Source organism: Vanessa atalanta, chromosome 9, assembly GCF_905147765.1.
Source record: "Vanessa atalanta chromosome 9, ilVanAtal1.2, whole genome shotgun sequence".
Taxonomy (NCBI): domain Eukaryota; kingdom Metazoa; phylum Arthropoda; class Insecta; order Lepidoptera; family Nymphalidae; genus Vanessa; species Vanessa atalanta.
Window position 1 is genome coordinate 6,728,067 of NC_061879.1, and position 27,629 is coordinate 6,755,695.

General features: G+C 29.3%; 3 protein-coding genes across 5 annotated transcripts; 1 reads left to right on the forward strand and 2 right to left on the reverse strand.

Annotated features, from left to right (window-relative positions):
- Nucleotides 1-139: 139 nt before the first annotated feature.
- LOC125066318 (transmembrane protein 145) lies at nucleotides 140-6,954 on the forward strand. Of its 2 annotated transcripts, none has more exons than XM_047674359.1 (7): nucleotides 140-817; nucleotides 1,459-1,734; nucleotides 1,901-2,060; nucleotides 2,406-2,543; nucleotides 2,993-3,248; nucleotides 4,318-4,422; nucleotides 4,757-6,954. In XM_047674359.1, exons 1-7 carry the CDS (start codon nucleotides 351-353, stop codon nucleotides 4,903-4,905), a joined length of 1,551 nt encoding a protein of 516 aa, XP_047530315.1. In that variant the 5' UTR covers nucleotides 140-350; the 3' UTR covers nucleotides 4,906-6,954. The 2 variants fall into 2 exon arrangements, with proteins under 2 accessions (XP_047530315.1, XP_047530316.1); XM_047674360.1 differs by having other exon boundaries at nucleotides 4,760-6,954.
- Nucleotides 6,955-13,607: 6,653 nt separating this feature from the next.
- LOC125066343 (protein retinal degeneration B) lies at nucleotides 13,608-18,708 on the reverse strand. The gene is made up of 2 exons (XM_047674393.1): nucleotides 18,550-18,708; nucleotides 13,608-18,204 (listed from the first exon to the last, which is right to left on the reverse strand). The coding sequence occupies exon 2, from the start codon at nucleotides 18,167-18,169 to the stop codon at nucleotides 14,648-14,650; it is 3,522 nt and encodes a 1,173-aa protein (XP_047530349.1). The 5' UTR covers nucleotides 18,170-18,204; nucleotides 18,550-18,708; the 3' UTR covers nucleotides 13,608-14,647.
- A 2,825-nt stretch (nucleotides 18,709-21,533) lies between these two features.
- On the reverse strand, nucleotides 21,534-27,210 carry LOC125066517 (carnitine O-palmitoyltransferase 2, mitochondrial). Of its 2 annotated transcripts, XM_047674618.1 has the most exons (9): nucleotides 27,046-27,210; nucleotides 26,303-26,967; nucleotides 25,787-25,965; nucleotides 25,051-25,321; nucleotides 24,418-24,608; nucleotides 23,769-23,938; nucleotides 23,420-23,533; nucleotides 22,601-22,902; nucleotides 21,534-22,442 (listed from the first exon to the last, which is right to left on the reverse strand). In XM_047674618.1, exons 2-9 carry the CDS (start codon nucleotides 26,914-26,916, stop codon nucleotides 22,316-22,318), a joined length of 1,968 nt encoding a protein of 655 aa, XP_047530574.1. In that variant the 5' UTR covers nucleotides 26,917-26,967; nucleotides 27,046-27,210; the 3' UTR covers nucleotides 21,534-22,315. The 2 variants fall into 2 exon arrangements, with proteins under 2 accessions (XP_047530574.1, XP_047530573.1); XM_047674617.1 differs by having other exon boundaries at nucleotides 26,303-27,210.
- Nucleotides 27,211-27,629: the final 419 nt, after the last annotated feature.

A 27,629-nucleotide genomic window follows, 5' to 3' on the forward strand; every position in this document is an offset into this window, starting at 1 on the left:
TTCTAATGTTGTATACAAAGGCTTTTTTAAATTGAAGTATCGATAATAATTTTATCATACAAGACTCGATATTGTAACAGTTTTATTATTCAGTATTATCGGTCATCACTATGCATCTTGTCATCTTAAGATTGTCAATTTTTTGGCGATAGTGAGAGAAGTGAACGATTGGGTAGAAATGTGAAAACAGAAATGTTTTATGTTTACCAAGTTGTTGCAAAATTGAATAACATATGAAATAGTTAACAGTAAAATGTCTAACACTATGGAAGTAAATGTATTTATAATGAGAGGAAAAAAGTCAGCTTAAAAGAAATGTTGATATTGTTCTGTTGTACTTTAATGTCAAAATGTATAGAACGTTAATAGTTTTATTACATTTTTGCCTATTCTACGCTGTGTCTACAACACACATAAAAGGAGAGTTTACGACACAGGAATATTTCAAGTTTTTAGTAAAATTTGGATTCCAGAAGACAGATATTCATTTCCAGAAGGAAACATATGGTTATATTTTTGGCAACTTAACGTCAAAGGACAATTTTAAATATCCTATCACATTTGCGGTTTTAGATAGGCCACATTTCTTACATTATTACAAAAGTCGAGATATTGTTGATAAAGAAATAGCTTGTCAGGTTATGTTTCAACAATTAAATGGTACAGCATATCATCCAAAATGCAACAAACTAGGACAAGACATGTTCAGAAGAATACCTTGCCCCAAAGATAAACTGTGTGTGGATGAAGATACCCCATGGAATGTTGTAAAAAACAATCAATTTTCCTATGTTATAAAGAATAATGGACAGCCAAGGTAAGACAAAAGTTATGCTAAAAAGTATTAAAGATATTTATATTTTATTTTAAAATATATATTAGCAATACATTTTTTAATTAAAATTTTAACCTTTCACAGTGACAAAGTTTCTGATTAATCAGATTTGTAATCAATTTTATTTCAAATTAATTAATTCATTCAGACATTTAATATCTGTAGTATTAGTATAATTGCTATCTGAAATAAAAATTACTCATACTCTTGGTTGGCAGTTATCTCATGTAGTGATAAACACAACATAATTATTTTATTATATACTGCTTTACTATCCAGTAGTTTTTTCCTTGTTTAACTTAGATATTTATCTGCTTTAGAATTAGTATGAAACATCATCACCACATAAGCATGGCCTGCTGCTACACTGTATCATGTTATTGTTTTTGCTTTATGCACTTGACTTAAGTATCGTATATATAGGCCATTTAAGTAACAGCTATTGAAGCTCCCAGTACTGGACAATGGCTCTCTTCTGAAGAAGGCTTAGAGCTTATTTGTCCTTGCTGTTTCTAATGCCAACATAAAGTATTCTTTAAATGTTTCTCAAACAAAATGAATAATAAATAAAAGAATTGTCTTGACTTCCTGTTGCTTTATATGTTTGTTTCTTAATTTCACAGGTTTTGGTATGTGTCAATGGTGGCATGTTATTTAGATGAGGTGACCTGCACTTGGCATCACTATAAAGGGGCACCATCTCCAGACAACACAACCTTAACAAATATGCCACAGACTATACAATATGATTTTTGGCTTGTTAATGGTAGCCCTAACCTTTCTGTTTATAATTCAATGATGTATCAATTCTCATTTGATAGACAAAATACATTGGAGCTGTATTTGTTGTTCTGGCTGTGTTATATTATTCTATTACCAGTTCAAATCTATGCAGTAAGGTAAATTATTATTTTATTAATAAAAATAAATTATTAAACTGTTCATATAATATTTTCAAATGTTCTTCTTTTAATGTCATGAGTAAAAATATCTTAAAATGTATAAAATACAATTTTACTTGAATTTACTATAAAAAAGTACTGATTAAACTATTTTATGTTTTAGGACACAGAGACATCCAGTTACTAAATTGTTTACATCTAGCTTAGTTCTAGAATTTGTTGCTCTCTGCTTCAATGTGGTTCATACAGTAAAGTTTGCAGCAGATGGAGTTGGATTTGGTGGCTTATCTGTAGCTGGTGATATACTTGATATTATGAGTAGAGTAAGTATTTCATGTTAAAAAACTGTACAAGATTATATAGATGTTAAAAAAGTGGGCATTTAGTATTCATCGATTTACATATAGTATACATTAATTCAGTTGTTTATTGTACATTATGTGCTATTATTTATTTGATTATTGCTACATCCCCAACATGAATATATAAAGTCTTTGTAACACAGTCTTTTTTATGTTAAGAATAATTCAATTTTTGCATAACTTATCAGAATTATAAATCATGAATCTAACAAATTGTTTTTTAATTTTTATACATTTTTGATATCAATAATGTCATGAATTATATCAGACTATTTTAATTAATATAAAACCTCTTTAATGTTTCAGACACTATTTATGTTGCTTCTTCTTCTATTAGCAAAAGGTTGGGCAGTGACTCGGTTAGAACTAACATACAAACCATTAGTATTTGGTGTATGGATGGTGTACGGAATTGTTCACATTTTACTGTATGTTTGGAATACGGTAAGAATATATATATATGTATATATAATTTTACTTCTAAAAGTTAACTATGTACCACTGGTATAAAAATCTATTTAAAAAAAAAAAATTACATTGAATTTAGATGTCTTCTAATTAGGATATTTGGATACAAAAATTAATTTAATTGTTATATGTTTTTATTTTCGTGTCTTTATTTAAGTCCTTATTAAAGCTACGAACTTTATGAAGTTAGCCTTAAATGATGGAATTAGGTCTTAATGACAGTCTATGTGTTTAAAGGCAGATTATACTTATATATACTTTATTATAACTATTTGGCTCTAACCTGCAGTGTAGCAACATGTTCCACCATGTTTAAAGTTCAAGCCATATCCATGCCTAGCAGTGAGACATGTATGGGCTGTTACTTTTATGTAACAGCTAAAAGTATTATATCACCAATGTTAATATGTTTTGGTTATTTATAGACTGAAGTGGATATAATAGAAGAGATCGATGAATACCAAACATGGCCGGGATGGTTGGTGCTGACGCTACGCGTCGCCATCATGACATGGTTCGTGCTCGAACTCCGGAACACTATGATGTACGAACATAACATGCCAAAGTTAAACTTCCTCCTGCATTTCGGAGCTTCGAGTCTGGTGTGGTTCGTGTACTTGCCAATCATAGCTCTCATAGCTCTGCAGATTAGTCCGCTGTGGAGATTTAAATTTATTTTAGGTAAGTTATGCAACTTATTATATTGATCATTTTGATAGAATGACGAGACGTAAAGATAAGTTTATAAAGCCAAGTTTTTGACTCCAACACAATAAATCATTCTTGAGTATAATAAAATTCCGCAGATATTTTTAACTTTGCCAATTCATAAATTCAAAACATTTGTAAAAATACATTGGTAAAGAATTCATATTATTCAATACAAGATTATATAGATGATAAAAAAGCGTGGAGCGTGAAATTCTTATTGACTTCCAGACAGGATGATGATTATATTCATATACAATTGTATTTAACTAACATAATTTTGTATTAGTAAATGTTGAAAACGAGTAACTACTGAGTTTCTTGTCGGTTCTTTTCGGTAGAATCTGCATTCCGAACCGATGGTAGCTTCGCTTAATATAGTTTGTTAAATGACGATTCAAAACTCCTTGTAAAAAAAAGTCTACTTGAATAAAGTATATTTTGATTTTGATTTATTTTTATACTATAATATAAATATTATTTTCCTTTACAATAATTTTCCTTGAAACTAGGTGTTTAATAGTTGAGATGTAATAATATAAATGAGCTCTAGGAAAAATAATCTACACTGATATTATAACTATTCAAGTAATTGTTGTCTGTCTGTTGCTCTTTCATAGTCAAACTACTGAAATTTTGTATTAAGCAAGCTTGAGCTCCAAGGAAAGCTATTATATAATTTATGCTCTTCGCAGGAAGAGCAAACCTTTAAACGTGAACGAAACCGCGGGTCAAAACTACTGATCTCAATATATGTAACTAACATAGAGTTCGTATCATTTGTATCTCCTAATCGGTTTTACGACTAACCCCTTATACTATTACATCATATAAAGCAAGACAAAACTTGACCTTTTTAACCTCAGATTGTGAACAGCATTTTTTTGGTAGCTGGTAAAGCTTTACTGCTATCAATAAATAAAAATTAAAAAATATATATTCGAAATATTAATATTTATAAGTATGTGTCCTTCAAGTATTCCACAATAATTGTGGTAAGACCACAGTCAAAATTTTATAATATCTTTTCATTGGTTTTCAGGTATAACATATTCAGCTGATTGCTTAGCGTTTTGCGTGATGGCTCACCTTTTGTGGCCGACACGGTCCGAACAGTACTTACTTCTAGCTCCATCTAATTATACAGGTGATCATTTTTATATTCGTACAATACAATACATATTTAATTATTTATATTTTATTAATTATTATTTATCTTGAATACAACCGAATTGATAAACGCTTTTCTTGAACTCTTATAATCGAATGGGAAGCTTAACGCCATACCCAAACAGGAGTTGAACTGTATGTTCAGTGTAAGGATCAGTGCCTAAGTCAAAGATCAGTACCAAAATTAATATGTTCATAAATCTGTACATATATTTATTCAGTAAGAACATTCAATTCAAATAGAGAAAATGCATTTTTTATACGTAAACGTAAAACTTGTACAGGTTTTAAAGATTATTTTTTATTAACAGCAGGTATAGAAGAATTAGACGAGTTCAATGAGTCGCCGCACGTCGTGCACAGCGATACGGTCGCGCTCACGACCGTCGAAAGCATCAACGCAGACGACGAAGAAGTTATATTTACACGACCACACAAGAATGGTACAGTTTTTTCATAGCGATTCAAAAAAATAATTGTGTCGATACTCAATTATGGATACCTATGATCCGGGTATGCAGAAATGAATGAATCGTATTGATGGGTCGTCGATGTCATAGCGTTTGTACTAATCGGAGTATTTGAAAAAAATCGATTATGTGTTAATATCGATGTGCAACTAGTGCTGTTTTTGAGATGTCAGTGAGACATCACTCTGTGGTAGGAACTCGCTCGGTAAGGATTTGTAGCAGCATGTTGCCGCTCGCGTGCGCGTCGGTTTTTCAAATGAAAAATGTCGCGAATGGCGAACCTTTACCTTATACTAATAAGATTTTCCTTTGTTTTATAACAAACGTTAACACATTACTATTTTTTATTAAATTAACTATTAATGACAATTGTGATGTTTTTAATACGTATTGTAAGTAAATATTTTAATTATTAGTTAGCTCAGTTTTAATTTAATTATATATCATAACCTAAAAATCTAAATCTAATTTGCCAAATGTTTTATGTAGTTTAGATGCTACACAGAAACAGATAAACATACATAGACTTCGTTGTAGCCTTGTAACAATTATACTGCCGATATAATATCAGTGTCGATCAATTTGTAAAAATGAACTTATTTTAAAATATAGTGTGTAAGTATCGTTACAAAAAATATACGACCTTACTTACAAATTGTTTAGCGGACATTCGAAAGAAAAAGAAAGGAATGTTGAGCTAATCCCTCCCTACACATAATTTATAAGTAAAGCCGGTACTGTATAAATGCTTAACTAAAGTAACGATTGTGATGGTGGAGTTAAATTTAATTTTCTTGCATATGAACTGGTTTGTACTGGTTATAAAAAAATGTATGTTTTCCTACGTAAAGCAAAGTTGTATGAAAGTACCGCACGCGGGCGGAATTGCTGGAAAATTAAATATATAAGTAGCAGTTGCCTAAATAAGGCTACATGATGATGCAAATAAACTATCAATATAATATCTTTTATTTAAAAAAAAAATCTTTAATTGATTTTTCATTTTAGAATTTTTCTAACTATGCTAAATATTAGTATACGATGTATCTTATTTTAAATATAAGAAAAAATATATTAATTTCAGATTCACAATTAAAAAAAAAGCGAATTTATAATTTTATGATTGTTGAATTAATATTTCTGAGATGAGAATTTTTTAGGTTATGTTTAATTTTGTTACCAAAATTTTCGCTACAATTTTCGACAAGTTTTGTCGACATTTCGATAAAATAATCTTATTGATGAACTTAGTTTTGCTTTAAAAATAATACAATAGATGTTATTTGTAAGAATAATATAGTATTATAGTATGTAGATAATTATTTGAAATTGGTTTATTCGGAATAATAATTTGATCAAGATAATAAGAACTATTCTAGAACTATTCCAGTCAAAGGATATATGTGAATAAAAAAAATGGGTACAATTTTCTCGATCGAATATCAGTTTATTAAGAAAGTGCCAATGTCATTATCTATCAGTCAACTAAATAGTTCGATTACGATAAAATTTTTGGCAGGTTTACATTATAGTTGGTAATGTTTCTTTCACACGCTTGCCCCAACTTTTGGGTCCAAAATTTTGGAAAAAAAGCGTATAGGACAAGCATCAACACTTATTATTAGCAAGCTTATCATTGACCTTCCAAATTATTGTGATTACTTACAACGTGTAATAAACATTTTGAAAGTAAACACAATAAACAAATGTATAACTATGTTGTGATGCGTCAAAGAATAGCTGGTTTTTTTTTTTAATTTATTACACTTCTTCCAGTCTACTCGTTTGAAAAAACTTTTTATAGAAATCTACATCAAAGAATATAGGTAAAAATTGTACGTTGATAAAATGACTGTCCGAAACGACACAATTTCTATAAATTGCGTAGTACTATCACTTTTGTAAACCTGTCCTAAAATATTACAATTTAAAATGAATTTATTACCTTTTAAATGTATATTAATAGGAAATGTGTATGTGTATAATGTTTGTTGTAAATTAATGTAAATGTTTGTTGTAAAAGTGCTAAAAACTTAAAAAATGCTTAAATGGGATGATTGATGAGTCTTTAATTTTATTAGAAAAAAGGTATATATATATTTATTTCAAAATTAATTATTTTTATAATCACAAGATTACTTTTTCAATATCTTAGACGATTACAATATAAGATTACGAGATAGAAACAACACAACATTGTATAATATGTTTTAAAATACTTTATAGTTTAAAATTAAAACATTCGTTAATCAATAGATAATTGAAAACAATTATCAAAATAAACTTCTTCAATTGATTTGTATTGCTTCATTATTATCGTGTGTACGTTAAATATCGATTACATTTCATCGATAAATATATGTTTCATTTATAAATGAAAGAGACGCTAGCTGTAGACTTTATTACGTGTTTTAGAAATGAAACCTCATTGATGAATCCCTGGTTTTAATGAAGCGTACAGATAGGTGACACGTCACATGGAATGAAAAATTTCCATTCGTTGCATGGTATGGTACATTGGATTAGCTAGGATAGTCCCATGCACAAACTACATGAACTGAGAACTACTTTAAATTTGTAATTTGCTTCACGTGTATTTTTGTGAACCTTGTTGTGTGCACGCACAATTAAAACGCTCATTACGTGCGCGAGTGGGCGCAATTCGTGCGTGCGATAGTCATACCTAACGAATTTGTTGCAACGTGTGCTACTTTTCACACATGTGTACGCAGTTTAAGATTTGAAAAATAATATCTGTTTTTTAGTGAGGCATTGTAAAATTGGTCGAAGTTGATAAGTCTAATAATTACATTCATTATGGGTATTGATAAGATTGTTAGCTAGAGATTTTGTTTCGTGACCGAAGGGCTACTTAACTTGTATCTTCGAAATCATGTTAATAAGTTATGGGACGTATAAATAGAACCGTAGCTCATAAGATACGGAGTGATGTTTAGAAAAGGATACTCGAACATAAATAACAAAACTTTTCAGCAAACTATGAACGTTAATACCAAGAAATATCCAATGAAAGTCATTAACTGTTTAGAATATTAATTATTTAAATCTTACGTATCATTCATCTCTCATATATCGATTTTGAAGATGATATGTAGCCTAAGGTTTGAAATTGGTTATCTGTACTACAGTTAAAAAGAGCACCTTTTTTAATTATAAGTCTTGAATGCTAAGATTTTTTTTATCATTGCAACGAATTATGAACAAAATATATTATTTCTCGCCAAAGCTAAAATTACTACTAAATTTTTTAAACAAATATATATATAATTTAATGGTAAGTTTAGTCGTGTTTCTTTACACTGTGTTATAGATACACCGCTCGAATGCTCTATAATTGTTCCTCGACGCTTATGATTCGAATAACATGATGTGATGTTCGATTAATTGTAAATATGTATTATGTAAAAAAATAAGTACAACTAGATCTCTGACACTAAAAACAAAAAATTATGAATAAAATTTGATAAATGTACTATGAGTGTGTGAAATAGTTTTTTTACACATAGGTACTGTTTTATCTTTAAAATATAGCGATTGAGGAAATTTGTTTCCAACGATACATGTTTGCTATTATCGCGATAGCGTTCAGACAACGGCAGTGATTAGTAAATTAGTCCGGAAAATTAACTTATCATCAATTTTATTGAGGATCAATACGACGGTAAGGGACAATAGATAATTTTGTTCTAGTGTCGAACTGCTTATTACAAATATATTTAAGTGATTTTAAAATTATACAAAAAGCACAGTTCCGTTTTGTGATAAGTACAAGGATTATATATGTATATAATTACATTTATATAGTTTTATTGGTAGTTTAAGTGAAAATATATTTTTAATTCTACAAATTGCCAATCCTGTGCATGCAAACTATCTATTATATAAGTAGTAATGTCTAGTAAATGATTTATTATGTTGTCAAATTGTCATGTACTGTTTACATCACCAAACAATTAAAACATGTGCATTAAATATTAATAATCTATTTGTATTTTTTAATGCTCTCCTAAATAATTTTGAATTGAAATTCCATTTAATTAAATACATTTAATATTTATTGATTATTTTTCGCATTCGGTGGAATGTCAGTTGGGTACCTAGTTACCTTGAAACCCATCCTTAATGACCCACCAAGATTCCCTTAAGTCATCCTGTATTAAGGGCTCCTTCACGGATCAATAGGAGGTTGCCGTTATCAGTATTTACAAGCCAGGTAAGCCGAAGATTCTTCTTTTGTGGTACCCATCAGTTTAACACAGGTTACATGAAATGTTAATATTCTTTATGTAATATATAATCTTTTCATAACCGATCAATTCTACTTTCGATCTGAACTCACATTCTCTTTCGATGTAGCAAAAGCTGTCGATTCAGCCTGATATAATGAACCTATGTACAAGTATATACCTATAGTCTTTATTCATATTATTTACCTTATTCTTATGTAATTTATTGTGAAAAATCTGAATAGAAGTGCGTATAACCGTAGTAGTGCAGGTAATGGTGTATGAGCCAGTAAAATTCTAGTGACATAACACTAACATGGTTAGGGCAAGTTACATACTGCGACTGTGTGAATAAAAATAATAATGAAATACATTATTCTTATTGCTAATTCACATCGGCAGCGAGACAACCTAACATCAGGAATTTTAATTGCATATCCCGTTATGTTCATAATTATATGCAATCAACATGTAATTCATATGCCAACTTATTCACAATGCAGTATTGCGTACCATTTAAAACATTAGTTACTACGAAATGACCCAACAATTCATATCAATGACGTTTTTTGAATCTATAGAAATACTTATGTACAAACTTCTTCTCTAAAATTTCTCAGTCGGTTAGGAAGATATCTTGAACGAGTTCTGCCATGCGTGGTGATCGTGCGATTTAATCAAACAAACTCTTAGAGCCAACAACAATAATTTATTTATCCACACATAGTTACAATAATTAATACATCTAATACAAAAGGAATTGAAGCTAGCGCGGAACTCAAGGAAGATTAAATTTACATAACATAGATAAACATGTAACCGAATACACTGGCAATTTATGTTCACAATTGTTTCAAAATTGTATTTATATCAATCATCAATATATAGTTACCATAAAACAGTATGTTATTTAAAATATATGTGCCTAACACATTTTCTTTAGATTATAAAGATTAAATAAATATTGCAAAAAAATGTAGTATTTTAATTATTAAGTAATTTGTTTTACATTGATTTATCATTTGAATAAAATAAATAATAATTGTAAATATACCAAGGTTATTTTAAATAGTGTTACCGACGCTAATATAATCTTACCTATTTACTAAAACATCAAAAATATCTAATTCAAATGAACAATGCCCGTAATCTTATAATTACTACATATTTTTAAACCCTCACCTCTATACATTTATAAATCAGTTGACAAAATAGGATTTTACCGTTTGAATATAAAATACTCAAACAACAATTACATATAGAACGAATGATTATTTTTACTATTTATAAATATATTTTTAGAATATCCAGAATTTATGACACTCAATAATCCGCTCTTATCTATCATAATATCAATGTCCGATAGAAACACGTTTTTGCCTTTTTTATATAGTGTTCTAGTTTAAAAGTGTAATAAGATATAAATTACAAATCTTTATCGATCCAATTTCCACACAGACATTTTTATACAAATAACGAGCCGGCCTCGCACGAGAAACCGTACAAAAACAGGTGAGATCTTAATACACATGTAAGAGCTCTTATTAATACCTAGATTGTAAGATATCAATTTCAAAATTTATAATAAATATCAATTTATACCTAATAGAAAAAAATAAATATGTATAGACATACGTCAAATAGCATGTGTATAATAATTAATCTTAAGAAAGTAGGAATGAGATTGATACACACCACGTTATATCTACGAACGTATTTTTTTTAAATATATGAAGAGAAAGAGTGTAAACAAATAAGTATTTTATATAAAAATACACGTTAAAAAATGCATAATGGTGTGCAATTTCGTAAACATATTTTCGTGTTGTAATTTGTTGTACGCCATATTTTAATCTTCGCTTTAACAGTTTCCAAGAGTTATATCAGTCCGCTTATTTACCTACTTCAACATTTCAAACTTCACTACTATTTACATACAGAGACGGAGTTATTCTCGAATGGATCAGATCTTTTTCATTTATTTAACACAATAATAGAAATATAACCGAGTTCCAATCATACAAACGTCTTCAATATGCTGTGAGATTTATGTCTCTCCCTTTTATGAAATGTTTCTAAGTATATTTTTTAACAATAATGTTTTAATACTTTAGGAGAAATCTTATAGTAAAAAAAATCCTACAGTATAATGTTCAAAGTTCATTTTGTAATAACTTGACTAGAGATAACATTCTAATTAATATTACATCTAAGCAGGATTTTAAACAAAATGTACACAATAGGCAAACAATGCTAATGAAATAAAATAAATACTTATAAGGACTCTTCCGAAGTTTACGCATTTAAGGGAAAAGAAATAATTAACATTCCGTTTGACTTATTGCATCATCCGAAGAATGCAGACCTTAAAAATATAGAATGTTACGTAAATATATTAAAAAAACCTTCTAGACAGTTAATTTTAGAATTCGAGTAGATTTAGTTTACGAAAGTCAGTAGACAAGAGAGATGCTTACGTTCACGTAAACAATTTATATCATAAACTATTTCAGTCCATCCATGTTTAATATTAACAAAAGCGTAGGTGCATAATAAAGTTACCGTAAGTTTAGAGAGAATACCCGTAAAACAATACGTTGAAAATAATAAACTATATAGCTTTGTAACTTTTTACGCAATATTTATACTTCATTTTAATTAATTCTTTTTTTATTAAACTTAAGAAAAAACATGAGCTAAGATAAAATTTTTGACTTTATGTTAATTTGATTGATTTTGATATTCATAATAAATAGTAAATGTTCTTGATTAGACGTAATACAACAAATAAAATTAATTAAATTGGTGAATTATTATTGGTAGAATAGAAAAAAAAAATCATTCAAAGAATAAACATAATATATAGGTAATTACATAGAAAATGATAGTATATACTTACTAATCAATATGAATATTGAATACTAATTATTATTTTTATTTATAATCTGCCTTCTTTTATAAAAGAATAAAAGTTAAATTTAAATATACTCGAGAAGAAACATAAGGTATCATTTTATGTAATTTTTGGTCAAAGTTTGCTAATAATTTATAATATCAATTTATTCAATCATTGCTTATAAACCACGTTATTTAATGCACACACCATTTATAAAGCCAATTATTAATATTACAAATAATTTAATTGTACTTTAATTAAATGAAATTTAGAATCTAAATAAAAATTATTTAGATTCTATAGATCTGACTGAAGCAGAGTTTAAAAATTGTCCTTTATTAATATAAGTAGACAAAATTAAAGAACTATAAGTTTTATGTAATTTGATAATGAATAACTAAAAATAATAATTTTCAATTATATTTTTGAATAGTCTAATTTTAATGTTTTTTATCACAAACAATACTCAAATGGAATATTAGAAGTATCTTATTACAGTATTGAATTTAATGAAATATTGTGTGATAAGTTACACCATCCTTTTATTTTTAATATTAAAGAAAACGAAAATAACACAGTTAATATCATATTCACTCGTAATTGTACATAGGTTGTACGATTATTGTATAGGGTAACTGGAACACTTAATTTGAACCTTTACAAAAGCCAAAAGAAAAATAATTAAATACATAAAAATAATAAAATCATACCGGTCTGCCAGGTTTTTCTTGAATCTAATATTTACAATAATCAATTGTACATAATGTTTCAACATTAAATAGTGCATTAAAATTTTGCATTGTCAATTATTAAAGTCAGAAATTAAGCTTTATAAATCGTTATAATCATAACTCTACAAAGTTTATAACTAGAATGAATATATTTTTGTATAATGAATTAATGAGTATGCATAAATAACAAGAAATGTACTTAATATCAATATTTTCACGGCGTCTAGCTTAATATTATATATTAATTTTTGAACATCGAAAATTGCAGTTCATTTTTTTTTATTATAAAAAGAGGCGAATGAAAATCATTCGGAAGGTACTGTGACATAGATGTGCACAATAAAAATATGAGCTAATTTCGGTGTTACATGGAAGTTTTTAAACATTAACATCAATATTCAGTTTATCTTAAATTCTTAAACCACGTCTACATTCCTGGAATATTTTCATATTAAATATTTATAACGCATATTGTAAATAATAATATTATGTTATTTAGAATAATTTGTATTATGGTATATATACATAATAAAAATATATATTGTAAAATTAGGCTACTTGACATACATATAGTCTATTCCAACCATAACAGGAAAAAAGCCAAATAAACAACATTTGTCATCAAATTGACGGGATTTCATTGGTCGAGAGCTTGATTAATCTATGATATTCACTATGGATTTGCAAAAAAAAATGGCGTTTTGAACGTCGACGAAACTGTTATCGGCATTTTGGAAGTAAAATAAAAATGGAAATAAGTAGTTATGTACAATGGTATTATATTATAAATAAATATTTACTAATCAAAAACTCTTATAAATAAGTAAGGTTTTTTTCCTATTTCCAGTGGAATAGGCTATACATATGTATATGATATTTTAATCTAAAAATGCATTTAGTTAATACAGTGTGAAATAATGGATTAGTGGATTTTTGCGAATTCTTTTAGTAACAATCAATATATAATTGTTACTAAAAGAAGTAAAGGTCACAATTAGTTATCATGTTTTGTAACATCAATTAATCGATTTCATTAGTGCGTTTGTAAAAACAAATATAAAACTATATTTTTTTAATTTCTACTCAACTTTACTATAACACAACAGATAGCTTTAGTTCAATTTAAATAAAGTGTCAAATAGCCCAAGGTCGAAACTCATACTACACATAGCATATCTGTAAAATTCTTAAATAGAACACAAACACATATCCAAAAATAGTAATACAGATCTATATGTTACATACACAGGTACAGTTTAGGGGAGAATACGATATTCATTTTAATATCAAGCTGACTTAATACTACGTATCTTTGTTTTTTTTTTTTAATAAATAGCAAAGCGCGATTATATAACATTTAGAGCAAGTTAATAGGCATATTAATATAAGCCCCGATTCACAATACTATTAAATATGTAAATTAGAAAGACTAGAGTTATATATATTTATTAAAATCATTGGATTAGGAGATTTCCAGCCTTAAAATTGATTAACAATAGAATTTACGTACAATAACAATTTAGTTAATAAGTAACCGAGTAAACTACGTGACGTTTATAGACAATACTTTTTAATAAATTAGTAAGGTACACAGTGACGATAAACTAATTAATTTTTCATTATTGTAATATTATGTATCTTTTAAAGCGCTACATTTTTACAATAACATTGAATACGCGAAGTTTACTATGAAAAGTATACAATTTAATATAGGATAGACATGTATAACTTAAAATATGTAGATACATAGGTATTTAACAAATATTTATTCTGTTACTATTAATTAACAAAAAATCTGCTAATATTGAAATGTACTTACATTATATTTATCGGGGACATGGTACACATAGGTTAGTAATTAACGGCGGCCTCGCGTCGCAGCAGACGTAGTCACCGGTGCTAACAAACGCCGTGGAACAAGAAGGCGAGCATTTCCTCTGGCCGGTCTCACCGCACCCGGTTGTTTCAAGTCGGCTAAATGAGATGCGTATCCGTCACTTAATGTTGTTGCCATGTTGCTATATTTCTTACTTATTTTTCCAATGGCATAAATTTGTTTCGGTGATAATCCACAATTGTGATAAACGCTTATATCTTTTCCTGAACCATAAGCAACGTGCATAATAACACCATGTTCTGTTATTAAATTGTTTAAATGTGCAGCTTTATGTCCCAAAGGATCGGTTGAAAATCCGTCCGAAAAAAATACTAAGCCATGAGGGAAATTGTGCTCAGCTAGCCAGGAGACAACTTTTCTTTGTTGCATGTCTGGCCTTCCTGTTATGTAAAGGATTAGGTATCCCAAATCTTGCCAAAACCTCACTACGTCTACTGCCCCGGCTCTAACTTTAGGGTCTCGTCCTGTAACCGATACACTGGCAGTAAACGAACCATCGATACTAAAAACTACACATTCAGTTTGTGGTGGAACAACTGCCAGGTGAAAATTACAACTTGTATGATCGCCCCGCACTACTACCCTTACGGGGTAAATTCCGCAACCTACGCTTTGTTTTTCTGATAGCGTATAAGAAATTCTTCCAGTTTTGTCAGTTACCACTGTAGATAATAATGTCCATTCTCCGGCAGGTGGGTCTTTAATCATATGTATGTCTACTTTTTCACCAGTCAAAGTGATCATATCCAGTGGCCCATACATAAATCGAGCTATAAATGTTTGAGGACAACCTTCCATTACAATGACGTCGTTGGCTCTGTGGTTAGCTGCAACATTCTTTAATTTAACTGAAGTTCTCTTTCTCATCCACTTTTCTTTATCTTGGCCGGGCTTAAACATTGCACTTTCTTTATCATCTGATTGACCATATAATGCCAAGTCAAAATGACCAACTTGGCGTAATATAAATGCTATAACATCGGAACTTTCCCAATAACTAGCATGAAAGAGATGCGGTAGTGCATTTGTAGGAAAATTTGCCAATCCTTCAGGACAATACAGAGCATAGTCAAGTCGCTTCGTACCCCACCATCTTTGCTGAAGAGCATTCATCGTAATTAATGGAATATTATCAGCTAAGCCACTAACAGTACTTTGAACTGATGCTTCTGATAGTCTTCGTAGAACTGGAGTCGGTGGCATTTGTAAATGATCTCCAAACAAGGTTGGATGGCTTTGTATCAATTCCATTAAGTGATATGGCTGACCATTTCCTAATGGATATTTAGCGTATCTTGCAACATTTATAGGTGGAAGATTTGTAAAACGAGCTGATAGGAGAGGTTCCAGTCTAGAAGCTACAGGGTCGGTAGGATGAAATAAATTAAATAGTTGTTGGACTGGTGGTTTAACAATCTCTTTGAACTTTTCATCAGATATTTTCCTTGAGGCCAATATTAATGAAAGTGGACTCCCAAATGTAAAGAAATCACTGACTTCAAACTCTAGTTTTGTCTGATTATCACTAGCCGTAGATGACCGTCTCCTAGGGATAGGAGCTTGAAGGTGAGACTTATTCAAATAATTTTCGGAAGGTTCATTTGGAATTGTTATTTCAGTATCCAAAATACTGTTTTCACTGTCATGTCGAGACTGATATTGCAAGGTTCGACAGAGTGCATCATAAGCCAGAACAGAACCCATGCTATCCCCAACAATACACACTTGTCCATTGAATCCTTTTCCATCGTCGGATTTTATAAATTCATTGTAAACCATATTTGCAGATACAATTGTTTTTGTAACATATTCATAATATTCTGGAGATGATGTTGCTATGAGTGGTATGGCACCAATTGGTATGAGATCATTTGTTAGTGAAGGTGTCTCACTCGTAGAGGGCGAGCAGTCAAAACTGTACGGACTTAAAGTTGATAATACTCCTAGAGCTTCAGTACAAATTGACGGACATGATACTAATTTTATAGTGATATGACCAACTAATGTTGGATAGTGCTGACGCATAACAGATTCGAAGGCTCCTTTAAATGTTGTAACATCAGATTTTTTTGCAGTCATATCTATATTTGCATCAAGGACACTGCCAGCATGAAAAACAAGAATCAGGACTGTTGTCGGGCATGAACTATGAACAGGTGTTTCTGGACATCCATCTATACTGTGGTGACTTTGAAAATTTATAATCCGTCGTGAACCTCTTTCTGAGGTAACACGCTTTAAGAAAGATGGGTTAAATATACTGTCGTCTTGATTATGATCTCTGTCTTGTGTAGGGGATATATCAATATCAGCTTCATCGAGGGAACACATGGAAGACCATTTATTAAAAGACGATTCACAATCATAAAATTCATCTTCTGAACCAGTTTCTGTCTCTGATTCTCTTACTAATGTTTCCATTCTCCAATTTGCAACTTGAGTTTGCAAGCTCTTAAGGGAACCTGAAGATGATGATCTGAGGCTCGATTTTAAAGCTGTTTTAGGTTCAGATGGTGGAGTGCTTTCAGGACTTAAACTCTTTTGTGTTCTTTGTTCTAAAGTGTTTTTCTTAGTAGATAATGGAGTTTCTGAGTCCTCATTTTTCTCAAGGCTACTCATTGTTGCCGCTAAAGATTTTGAATTTTCTTCAGATAAGTCAGTTTCTTCACCAGCTTCACCAGCCATTTTCTTTTGTAACGCTAATTGAGTCTGGCGCTCAATTTCTCGAATATCTTCCATGGTTAAACCATGCCACTCATCTTGCCACGCCCAAGCTTGTCTGTGAGCCCTCAACATTGTTTTTCGTAAAGCCACATCATGAATAAATTTTTCCAGTTTTGTTTGCATTCCCCAGTAACGAAATTCAACTCTACAGAGTTTATAAGCACACATAAGTGACTTTCCATTTGCTAATGGTTGTGTTTTACCTTGTACTTCCCGCCAGTACTCCTCTAGCCAAGAATCAGAAAGAGGCCCTCTATTGCATTTCTGAGAAATAAAAAGTTTTGGATCTTCCTCTTTAACATAATCAGCACCATAAAGCTGATCTTTCACTACATCAATAACATCAACTATTCTATTCTTTAAATCACTTCCAGTCAACTTAAATACATTGTCCTGGTGGCCATTATCAGAGAAGTAATAGGTTTCTATTTCAAGTGAAAATTTTTCAACAAAAGGACATGTGTACCTAGTTTTTGTATAAGGATATGCATTCCATGCTTCCTCAGAGACAGTCAAAGCTGATTTAGGAAGAAGACTCTTAAACCATCCTGGCAAATGACTACCAACATGATAAATCTTTTGTGTATACTGACCTTTTCCGCCGGGACCATTTTCATATGGTTCATTTACAATTATCTCAACACCACTCCCTTCACCTGAACTTTCTTCTCTGCTTTTTTTAGCTATCATATAAAGTTGAGCTATTCGATATTCCTCCACAGTTAGTGGGAGAGGAATCCTGTATTCTTTAATCAACATCTTTGATAATTTGTATTTATTTGGATAGAAATAATCTGAAACAAAGATAGTTCTAAAATAAATAATTTTAATTACACTTTTAGCTAACTATTAAACCGTTGTGAAAAGGAAATAATTAATTTCACTTAAATTTCATGAACTATTTTATGTTTAATTTACGAACATCGTATAAGACAATTTTATTTGTAATATGTATGTATGTAATTTTATTTCTATTTTATGTGAGTTAATAATTATGATAAATTACTATACCAATAAAAGTTAAAGTTAAAAGATACAGGAGTTTGGCTAGAATTATTTCCTTTAATAATAACATCTAAATATTCATTAACTTAATTATAAAATCTACGCAACAAAATTCAATATTGTTGTATACTTACTAAAACAATATATGTAAAATCATGACCTGTCCGAATTTAATAACAATCTTTCACACCGCCATAGTTTTTAAATTACTATTACTATTAACCCGACTATTAAATAGATACATTATGTGATTTTTTTCAGAAAATCATAACTACTCTATCTTACAATGAACTTTGACATTTTCATACTTCCAATGCCACAATGGTTCATGCAACATTCCATTTATGTTCGTATTTTTAACTCTCCTTTTTAAAAATAAAGTTTTTAATAGTACAAAGCTTGAAATGACATCACTTATTCTCAAATCAGTATATTCTGAAACTATTTTAATTGTTTGATCTTAAAAAACATAAAAATGTGAGCCTCTTACAAACACAAAACCGTACGTACGAACGTAAATTGGAACGCCGTCGATATCGGACATGATATCGTATAGTATTCATAGTCAGGACTTAAATTTCACATTTCATCACTTTCTTTTTGAATATTATAATTTTAAAATAATTTATCTCAATTATCAAAAACAGTTTTGGTGAATCTTATCTATCTATCTACTTTATCTTTTCTTAATGGTAAAAATTACAATGTTCAATATATATTTTTGTCTGAAGTATATTCTAATGTAAGAAAATATACATTGAAAGTATAACATAAATTCATTTGGAGACTCGTTCATTCTTATTAAGCATTTTATTCGGAATGTTTGGGCCTAAAGTGTTTTCAACATGAATATTATATATTCGTTATTTATTCTAAAGGATTTTAGTATTTTTTTTATGTCCATTGTTTTAAATAACATAAAAATCTTTAAATATATATTTACAAGTTTGAAATAAAATGACAATGAATCGTTTTAAAATATGGAACTACTATGAATATGTGTCCTTTACAGGATGAAAGCGGGAAGATCGATAACAGTCGTCGCTGAATTAACTTTACCGACTCACAAGTCTGGTCAGTTGAGAATGCATTATTGGTGCAATATATTATTTTAATTTTACGATACATCATAACACTACCTTATTCTTATAATACTATTCTCTATACTTATATACTCTTATAATTTGATATAGATATGAATCATAATTTATTGCATAACTGCTTACACGGATTTTTGCAATTCAATTGATGCAGACACGTACTCGCTAAATATAGCTATGCATTTTTAAAGTTAAAACATTCGGCAACCGCGCATTTTTTGTGTAAGATTAAAATTTGTAACTAAAATAAATGAAATAAATAAGTTTTAATATAAACTTTATTGTGTAGCTATTTTTGAATGAGTACAAGTAGGTAGTTATAATTATATGTTTTTCTGTAATTGAGCATAATGTTTTACTTGGGCAATAACAACTTAAGCAATCAATATCGAACTTGTGAGTTTCCAGGGCCGGACCGTGAATTTATTGGACCCTGGGCTAGTACTACTTAGGGGCCCACCTAATTACTGAAAGTATAGAAAAAAATGAGACAGTAAAATATTTGATTTTTATTACATTATTCCTTAGTTTTATACATCCGTAAACCGTAACAACGTACAAAGCAACTTTCCTTTGGATAATTCATTAATTTGCTCCTCACATTCTAGGTTCTTAGTTAAATCTACATTTAAAGACAAAACGGATAAATGGTGGTTATTTATTCTCTACTAGCTGTGCCCGCGACTTCGTGCGCGTTTCATTTAATAAAATCGTTATTGTTAAGTTCCCAGATTTTACTATAACTTATTAATTCTGTATTAGGCAGCTTTTGTGACATTAAGTCGTTGGTGGGAGGCAGACGTGACGTGACGTGACGGAGTGGTGGCATGCGCGCGGTGCTGGACAGTTTTTGGACATTGCAGCGTGACTTTATTATTATTTTATATATAATTCTAATATAAAAGTAGCCTTACTTACTCCTTATTACATCAGCTATCTGCCAGTGAACGTCTGGTCAAAATTGGTCCAACCATTCCAGAAATTAGCCGGAGCAAACAGACAGACAAACAAAAATTGTAAAAATGTTATTTTGGTATATGTACCGTGAATACATACATTTGCATTTAATAAACTGTTATTATTTTAATATTACAAACAGATACTCCAATATTATTATCTGTATAGATATATGCCATCCTGGAAAAGCACCGCTCGGCTTCATATACTTGCGATAGGTAAAGTTAAATATATTTTCAAGATTACATAGCAGTTCGGGAATACGTCAACAAGCATTGCATTGCATTAAATTCCGTTGTTTTAACTGCGATGTGTTTAAATGAGGCTTAAATAAAAAATAGAACAATTTTAGCTTACGCCTCTTTAACTTCCTTTTAATTACATTTACCTACAGCTTTAATCGATTGTGATCATAAGTCATTCTTAAGTCACTTTAGTCATCTGAATCAGTCTCAGTCAATAATTTTTCTATGTCAGCTGTTCTATAATTTTTGTTAGTACTTGCTTTCTGATTTTCTTTGTTAATATTTTTAAGTACAGCTTCCAAATTGCCTTTGTCAAGTTTATAAATATCTTCCAAAAGTAACATTTTGGACACGTTCTGCTCTTTTGTCAATTTCAGTTGTTTTCTTTTTTTTCTCTTTTTAACGCCTTCTGCTTTCTCTTCTTTAATTTTATTTTTTCATTTCCCTGAGCTTTCCATTCGGCTGATGTTAGTATAAAAGGCGCCTTGGTATTTTATCCCTTTTCTTTGTGGCGTTTTAGGTAGCACAAAAATATCTTGTAGTTTAATTATAGTATTGTATTACCTAGCCAATGATCGATCAAAGATTTATTGAATGGGTTTGATTAATCGAAGTATTCGCAGGACTGCAAAAACCATTCGATCTGTTTAATTTAATAAAATTATGGATTCTTTCGCATCTATTCTATTTTTGACTTTGCCTTAGCTTTTTTTTAGTTTTACGAGGAGGAAAGGATTTTTAGGTGCGGTTTATATTTAGGTATATTAGGATTGTGAAATTGTAATTGGAAATGAAAATTAACTTTAAAACGTGTGGTATATTTTTATTTAAAATAACAAGTTTAAAAATGCTTTACCTTAAATTATTTTTTAAAAATATAAAAATGCAAAACCTTAATGACACTTAACATTTAGTAAAAAAATAGATTTATATTTAGATTTACAACATTTCTTCAGCGAAATATAACTGCTATATTAAGACAATTTATAAAAGACAAGTACTTATCTCCTTGCCTTGGATTATGTGAATTGCAGTGAAATTTATAGAAAAATAATAAATTTTACTGTGATTCAAATTTAAAAGAATCAACATTTTCCTAACATTTTATAAAGGTCATATAAAAAAAATATAAAACAAAATAGATTAATACAAAAGATAAATATTATATATTAATAAAGAGGGCTGCACTAAATTAGTTTCTATTTAAGCCACCGGATAATTTTAAGTCTGTAAAAGTCAGCACTAGAGTACAATTATTATTATTAGTTTAGAAAATACAAACCCCATCTAAAACTATAAAGCTAGTGTAATTCAGTAAAAGTGAATGTGGTGAAATTTCTTTTGTTATATACATATATAAAGTTGCAATAAATTCAGTATCACTTCAAAAATACAATAATCATTTAATATAAAAATATATATTTCATATGCATATGTGTCATTAAAATATATAATAAAGAGTGTAAATATGATTCTAGATTTCTTTAAATGATCATCTTATACAATAATTATAGATTTTAATATTGATAAAGCCCTATATATAATGCAGACAATCAAAACGATTGTCAAAAAATTTAAAAATAAATATATTATTTCTACTATCCCGATAAAATTTTTGTAATATCAACAAAGGACTTATGTAAAGCTTCGACAAACTGTGTGCTGTTGTTATGAGCTTTATAGCTTGCTACGGCTGCTCCAAGCTTATCAGGAAAAGCAGAGTACCTGAAATTGAAAATTTATCATTCAAATAAATACGAAATATGAATAATTCTCACAAATAAATATCTGAATTGTTTTTGTGAAATCTTATTATGCTTCAGACAAAAAAAAGACAAAAAATATTTAATTAGACAAAAATGATGGATAGAATAGAAAATTACCCAATGCCGAATCCTTCTTTAGCAACAGGACCAAAACCTCCAGCCAAAACACTAGGCGCGGACAAAGTGCTAGTACTTAGAATTGATTTATTAAGGAACTTATATTCATAAGAGTCATATAGCTCATGTCTTGGCATGTTGTTCTCTTCTGCTATCTTCATTAATGCAAACATATGACGGTCGAACCCTTGACCCATAGCTGCCTGCTTCACTAATTCCGAATGATATGAAGAGCACTCTTGCATTATTGAACGAAGTTCTTGATATGATGGTTTGTTTGAGTGGAGTATTTCACAAAATGCCTAAAAAGTTTATAACAAATATTATATATTTTTTATTATTCTGGATATAATGTATCTTTTAGAGCAAATTCATTACTTACATGAGTAAAGTATGAATATATAAATAGAATGAATACTTTAAAGCAAAATTTTCAATTCCATGTCAGTCAAATTTCTGTTGTTAATATTTAAATTCGACTATCAGAATTTGATCCTTAATAAAAATATTGCTAGTTGGTGTATTAAGATGGGTTGTTTTATCTATCATAATAATGCAAAGCCAAAAAATTTTTTTAAAAAACATAATGATGATAAAACCTTATTGGGTTCTGACCATAAAGTCTGAGTGAGCCTTGAGTTTGGAAGCACAGAGTTTAAATAGGTGCCTGCACTCTCACTAGTCATATATATAGTCAGATTCTCAATCAGTAGGATTATGAGAGTGAGGAAATAGAATGTCTATACATGTTTGTGATACATATGTTACATCTCTGTTGAAAAAATTCACCGCAATAAATATATAATTATATCATCTTACCTTTGTTTTATCAGTACATGGTCGCATTGTTTCAGTTCGTCCATGCTTAAAGGCAGATGTACTACATGATTCATATGTGCCCACAAATTTACCGTTTATAAGGTGATATGCAGCCTAAAATAATTTATATCCAATTAATAATTTTTTCCTTTCGTATTTGACTCTTTAACACTTTGTGCTCTTCGGATGAACACTTACAGAACTAGAACAGTTATATAGAAGCCTTGTTCTTGGAAATATACTGCCATAAGAGGTTATTTTTATTCATTTACATTATTAAGAAATATTCATATGTGTATATTATTATTATATAATTAGGTAAAAAGAAAATATTTAAGATAGATGTTACCTGAAATGCAAGCTGCATTATACAGTCAGGACTAACTTTAAATTTCTTACAAGCTCCTTTTGTTAAACCTTCATATAAAATATAGTCAATGCTTAAAGAATCACACCAATCCTTGTATTCCATTTTGGCCTTCTCAACAAAACTCTTTGATTTATCATCAATGTTGAATTCTGTAAAAAAACTTTTTAGAATCAGGCATTTGTAAGACTTCAGTACCTATACATTAAAGAAAATGTTATTTGTACAATATAAATTATTTAAGGTTGCAGTTAATATAAATTCATTTTATGTAGTATTAACTGCAATTAAAATAATATTATTAATTCATTATATTATGTTATATTATTATAATTTTTTAATCAACCTTTGCAAATGAGAGTCATTTTATCTGCAGTCAAAAACGAGCTTTCTTTAACTGCTCCATGCTCATTTTGAGTTTGTTCAAATATAATTTTTTTTTCATTATTTTCCATACTATAGCTTAGACAAAACTTATTTATAGGCAAGCAGTTCCTTTAAAATAAGTAATAATGCAAGTTAAATGTTTACATATAAATTATTATTTTTGATATACATATACATAATTAGAAATATCAGCTTCAAAGCAACAGTTATAGTATTACACTTTTATTATGAAAAATAAACATACCTAACTTTTTAACTGTAATATTGTTATTTGAAGGCTTTGTATCTGGGCTTATGAAAGGATTAGTTGTAGTTTCTGTATAAATATCTTGGAAGAATCTAAGGACTGCAACTCCATCACCCCATGAATGTTCGAAGTTAATACCAGACACACCATCTTTAGTCACTATCATACTGAATGATTTGTCAAACCATCTGTAATGAAAATTAATCATAATTATTAGGCAGTTCATTTAAATTCAATATATAATAAACAAAAACATAAGTCAGTCGGCTACAAAAATGTAAGATGTCATTATGCATCTGATGTTTGTTTGATGTGAATAGTATGGTGGTAAGGCTTCATGCAGGCCGTCTCAGGTTCTGGGTGACCTACTTACCCGTTATTTTACTACCAAACTGCAGTACTTTGTATTGCTATGTTTCAGGTTATTGGTAGGGCTTTGTTCAGGCCTCTTAGTACATCCAATACCATTTGTAAAATTTCCATCAAATTTTTTATAGCTTTTTCTTCTGAAACTTGTCCTAATATTTGTGCACCTGATTCCAGGTGAGTATAAAAACCAATAGAGATGTCTCAACTTTTAGACCCATTTGAACAAGGCATTGATTCTAATTAAAGAAATCATTATTTTACCTGTTTAGCCCATCTGCATGTAAAAATTGTGTCAATATTCTATGTTTATTATCTCCAATAATGAAATCATCTAATACTAAATTAAAAATAGCAGAATCAATTTTTCTTAATACTTCATGATTTCCAGTTTCTTCTAAATGTTTCCTTTGATTAGCCCATTCATTTCTATTTTGACTAGTCAGTATTCCTATTGGATGGGTGGCTTTTGGAGAATTATCATTAATAATGTTTGATAAATTTCCCAAAAATTCAGAAGGTGATAAAATATTGCCTGTAAAATACAAATATTCAATATGTGATCAACATATAGATAAAATATACAACCTTATTTTCAACTTTCACAGTAACAAGCTGATTATTATGAGTTACGTCAAACAAATAAAAATTAAATAGTGGGTGTGCAACTCACATGGTCCATACAAATAAAAATAATGTTTGTATGTGTTTATAAAATATTTATATAATTGAAAAAGATATTTAATTCATCACTATCTTGATTTTGAATGTGCTTTATAACACAGTTAAGTAGAAATGACATTTAGTCGCATGTCAAAAAATAAAGTAATATTTAATTTGAGTGCTCAATCAAACTATAATGGATCAGGAACATTTTAGAATTACCAAGTTAAATAAAATATTTATAATTCAAATATTTTTACAAAACATATGAAAAGTATTTAAACATAAATTTTTCACTTATTTAAAAAAAAAAAACATATTTGAATATTATAATTACCATCAGAGTCTAATACATCAAAGATGTAAAAATTTCCATTTTTCTGAACAACCACATGATTACAAGTTGGATCTTTGAAAATTTTGTCTTTATTTAACAAAGGCAGACGAGTTGCATTAAATAAACCTCCAAACTGACTCATGTCCAAAGGAAAAGCCTTAAATAAATATGCACCGTACCTGAAATAATAGATTAAATTGAAACGATAATTTTATATAACAATTACAAACACATAATATAATATTTTAGAAGATATTTTGTGTGTAATTACATATTAATTACTTAAATCCTGTAAATAATCTTTGTTTTTAATATTAAATATTAAATTAAACGTTGTTCATCAAAATTGGTTTATAACTTTGAATATTGTAATGTTGTTTAAGCACTTGTGTAAAGGTATCTAGAATAGCATTCTCTATTTTTTCTTCAAATTTTTGATAAAATATTTCAGATATAAAAAATGTTCATGATAATATGCAAAAAAATAAAAATAAGAACAATCGAATAATTTCTTACCATGATAAACTTTCTGGAAGTAAACCAGTAATAGTTCTGAATAAAGAAGTGTTACTTTTTTTGGGTTGCAAGTGGAATACTTCAGGTTCAAGAATTTGTTCTCTTAGAGACAACATAAATCTTACAGCACTTACTAGAAGATTAGTTGCTCTTATCAGCTGATCATTGTATTCTGGCCTAGTATCATTTTGAAATACCAAAAGGGGATTATAATTGATTGGCAGTGGAGCACGATCTCTTAGATATAGATCAAACCAGTAATCCGAGATATAACTGGTATGTTTATTAGCTTTGTCCTTAGCAACAAGTTTTCTCTGTAATTCTTTACCCTCATTTGTTACAAAACTATTAGTTCTTTTGACAGCTTCAGAGTATTGCTCATTGGTAAGTAAAGGTTTCAATGCACTTAAATATCTATCTTGAGTATTATTTAATTCCGGGATGGGCAAGCGCGGTAATGACTTTTGGAAATGCATTGTGGGGACTTTACTTCTTTGTAAATATTGATAACCTACATCTCTTACATTTTTCACTTTTTTTGTAATGTTTCGAATCACAGTTACATTTTTTATACGTAAATTGTTGGAGTTTAAAACTTTATTAACGGTAAGCATTGTATCCCGAATCTATATCCTTATTATACAGCTAATTACCAATTAAAATACCTAATAAGAAAGGCACTTTTAACTTTTATTGGTTTCAAAATTAATATAAAAAAATAAACCACATAAAAATGTCCTGACCTATTTACCGTATAAATAATAACTCATATTTATTTAAACTTTAACTAGGTATATACAAAATAAAATGTACGTTTTATCATTACCCATAAACTACAAAGTACAAACAAGACATTACTGATTACACTTAGCAGTACAAAAAAAAAACAAGATTAATGGATAGTTAGTGCTGCCAGCCTGCCAGAATACAGTCGTAAGCATAGATAATACACTTATACTAGCTAGTCGTAAGTCGTTGTTTAACTTGTGTGTTGAGTTCTAATTTTATCCACCAACGGGCTGCCAGTAGTGCTATCTCATTTTATATGGCTAGGTCATTGAAATTAGACAAATATGATAACAAACCATTTAAGCAGTGTCATCGTAAATATACAGTCTGTGAGTTACAGTGATACTAAATTATACATATTTTGTATCCAATTATACGTAACTTCATATTATATTAATTATACTAATACCACTAAACTAAACATATTACTGGAAAATCTGCAATTTTTTTATCAATCACCTTTTTGTTGCATGCCATTTTAGGCATACGTAATATGCAAGTGCTAATATTACTAAAGCTAAAATAGAAAATACCCGCC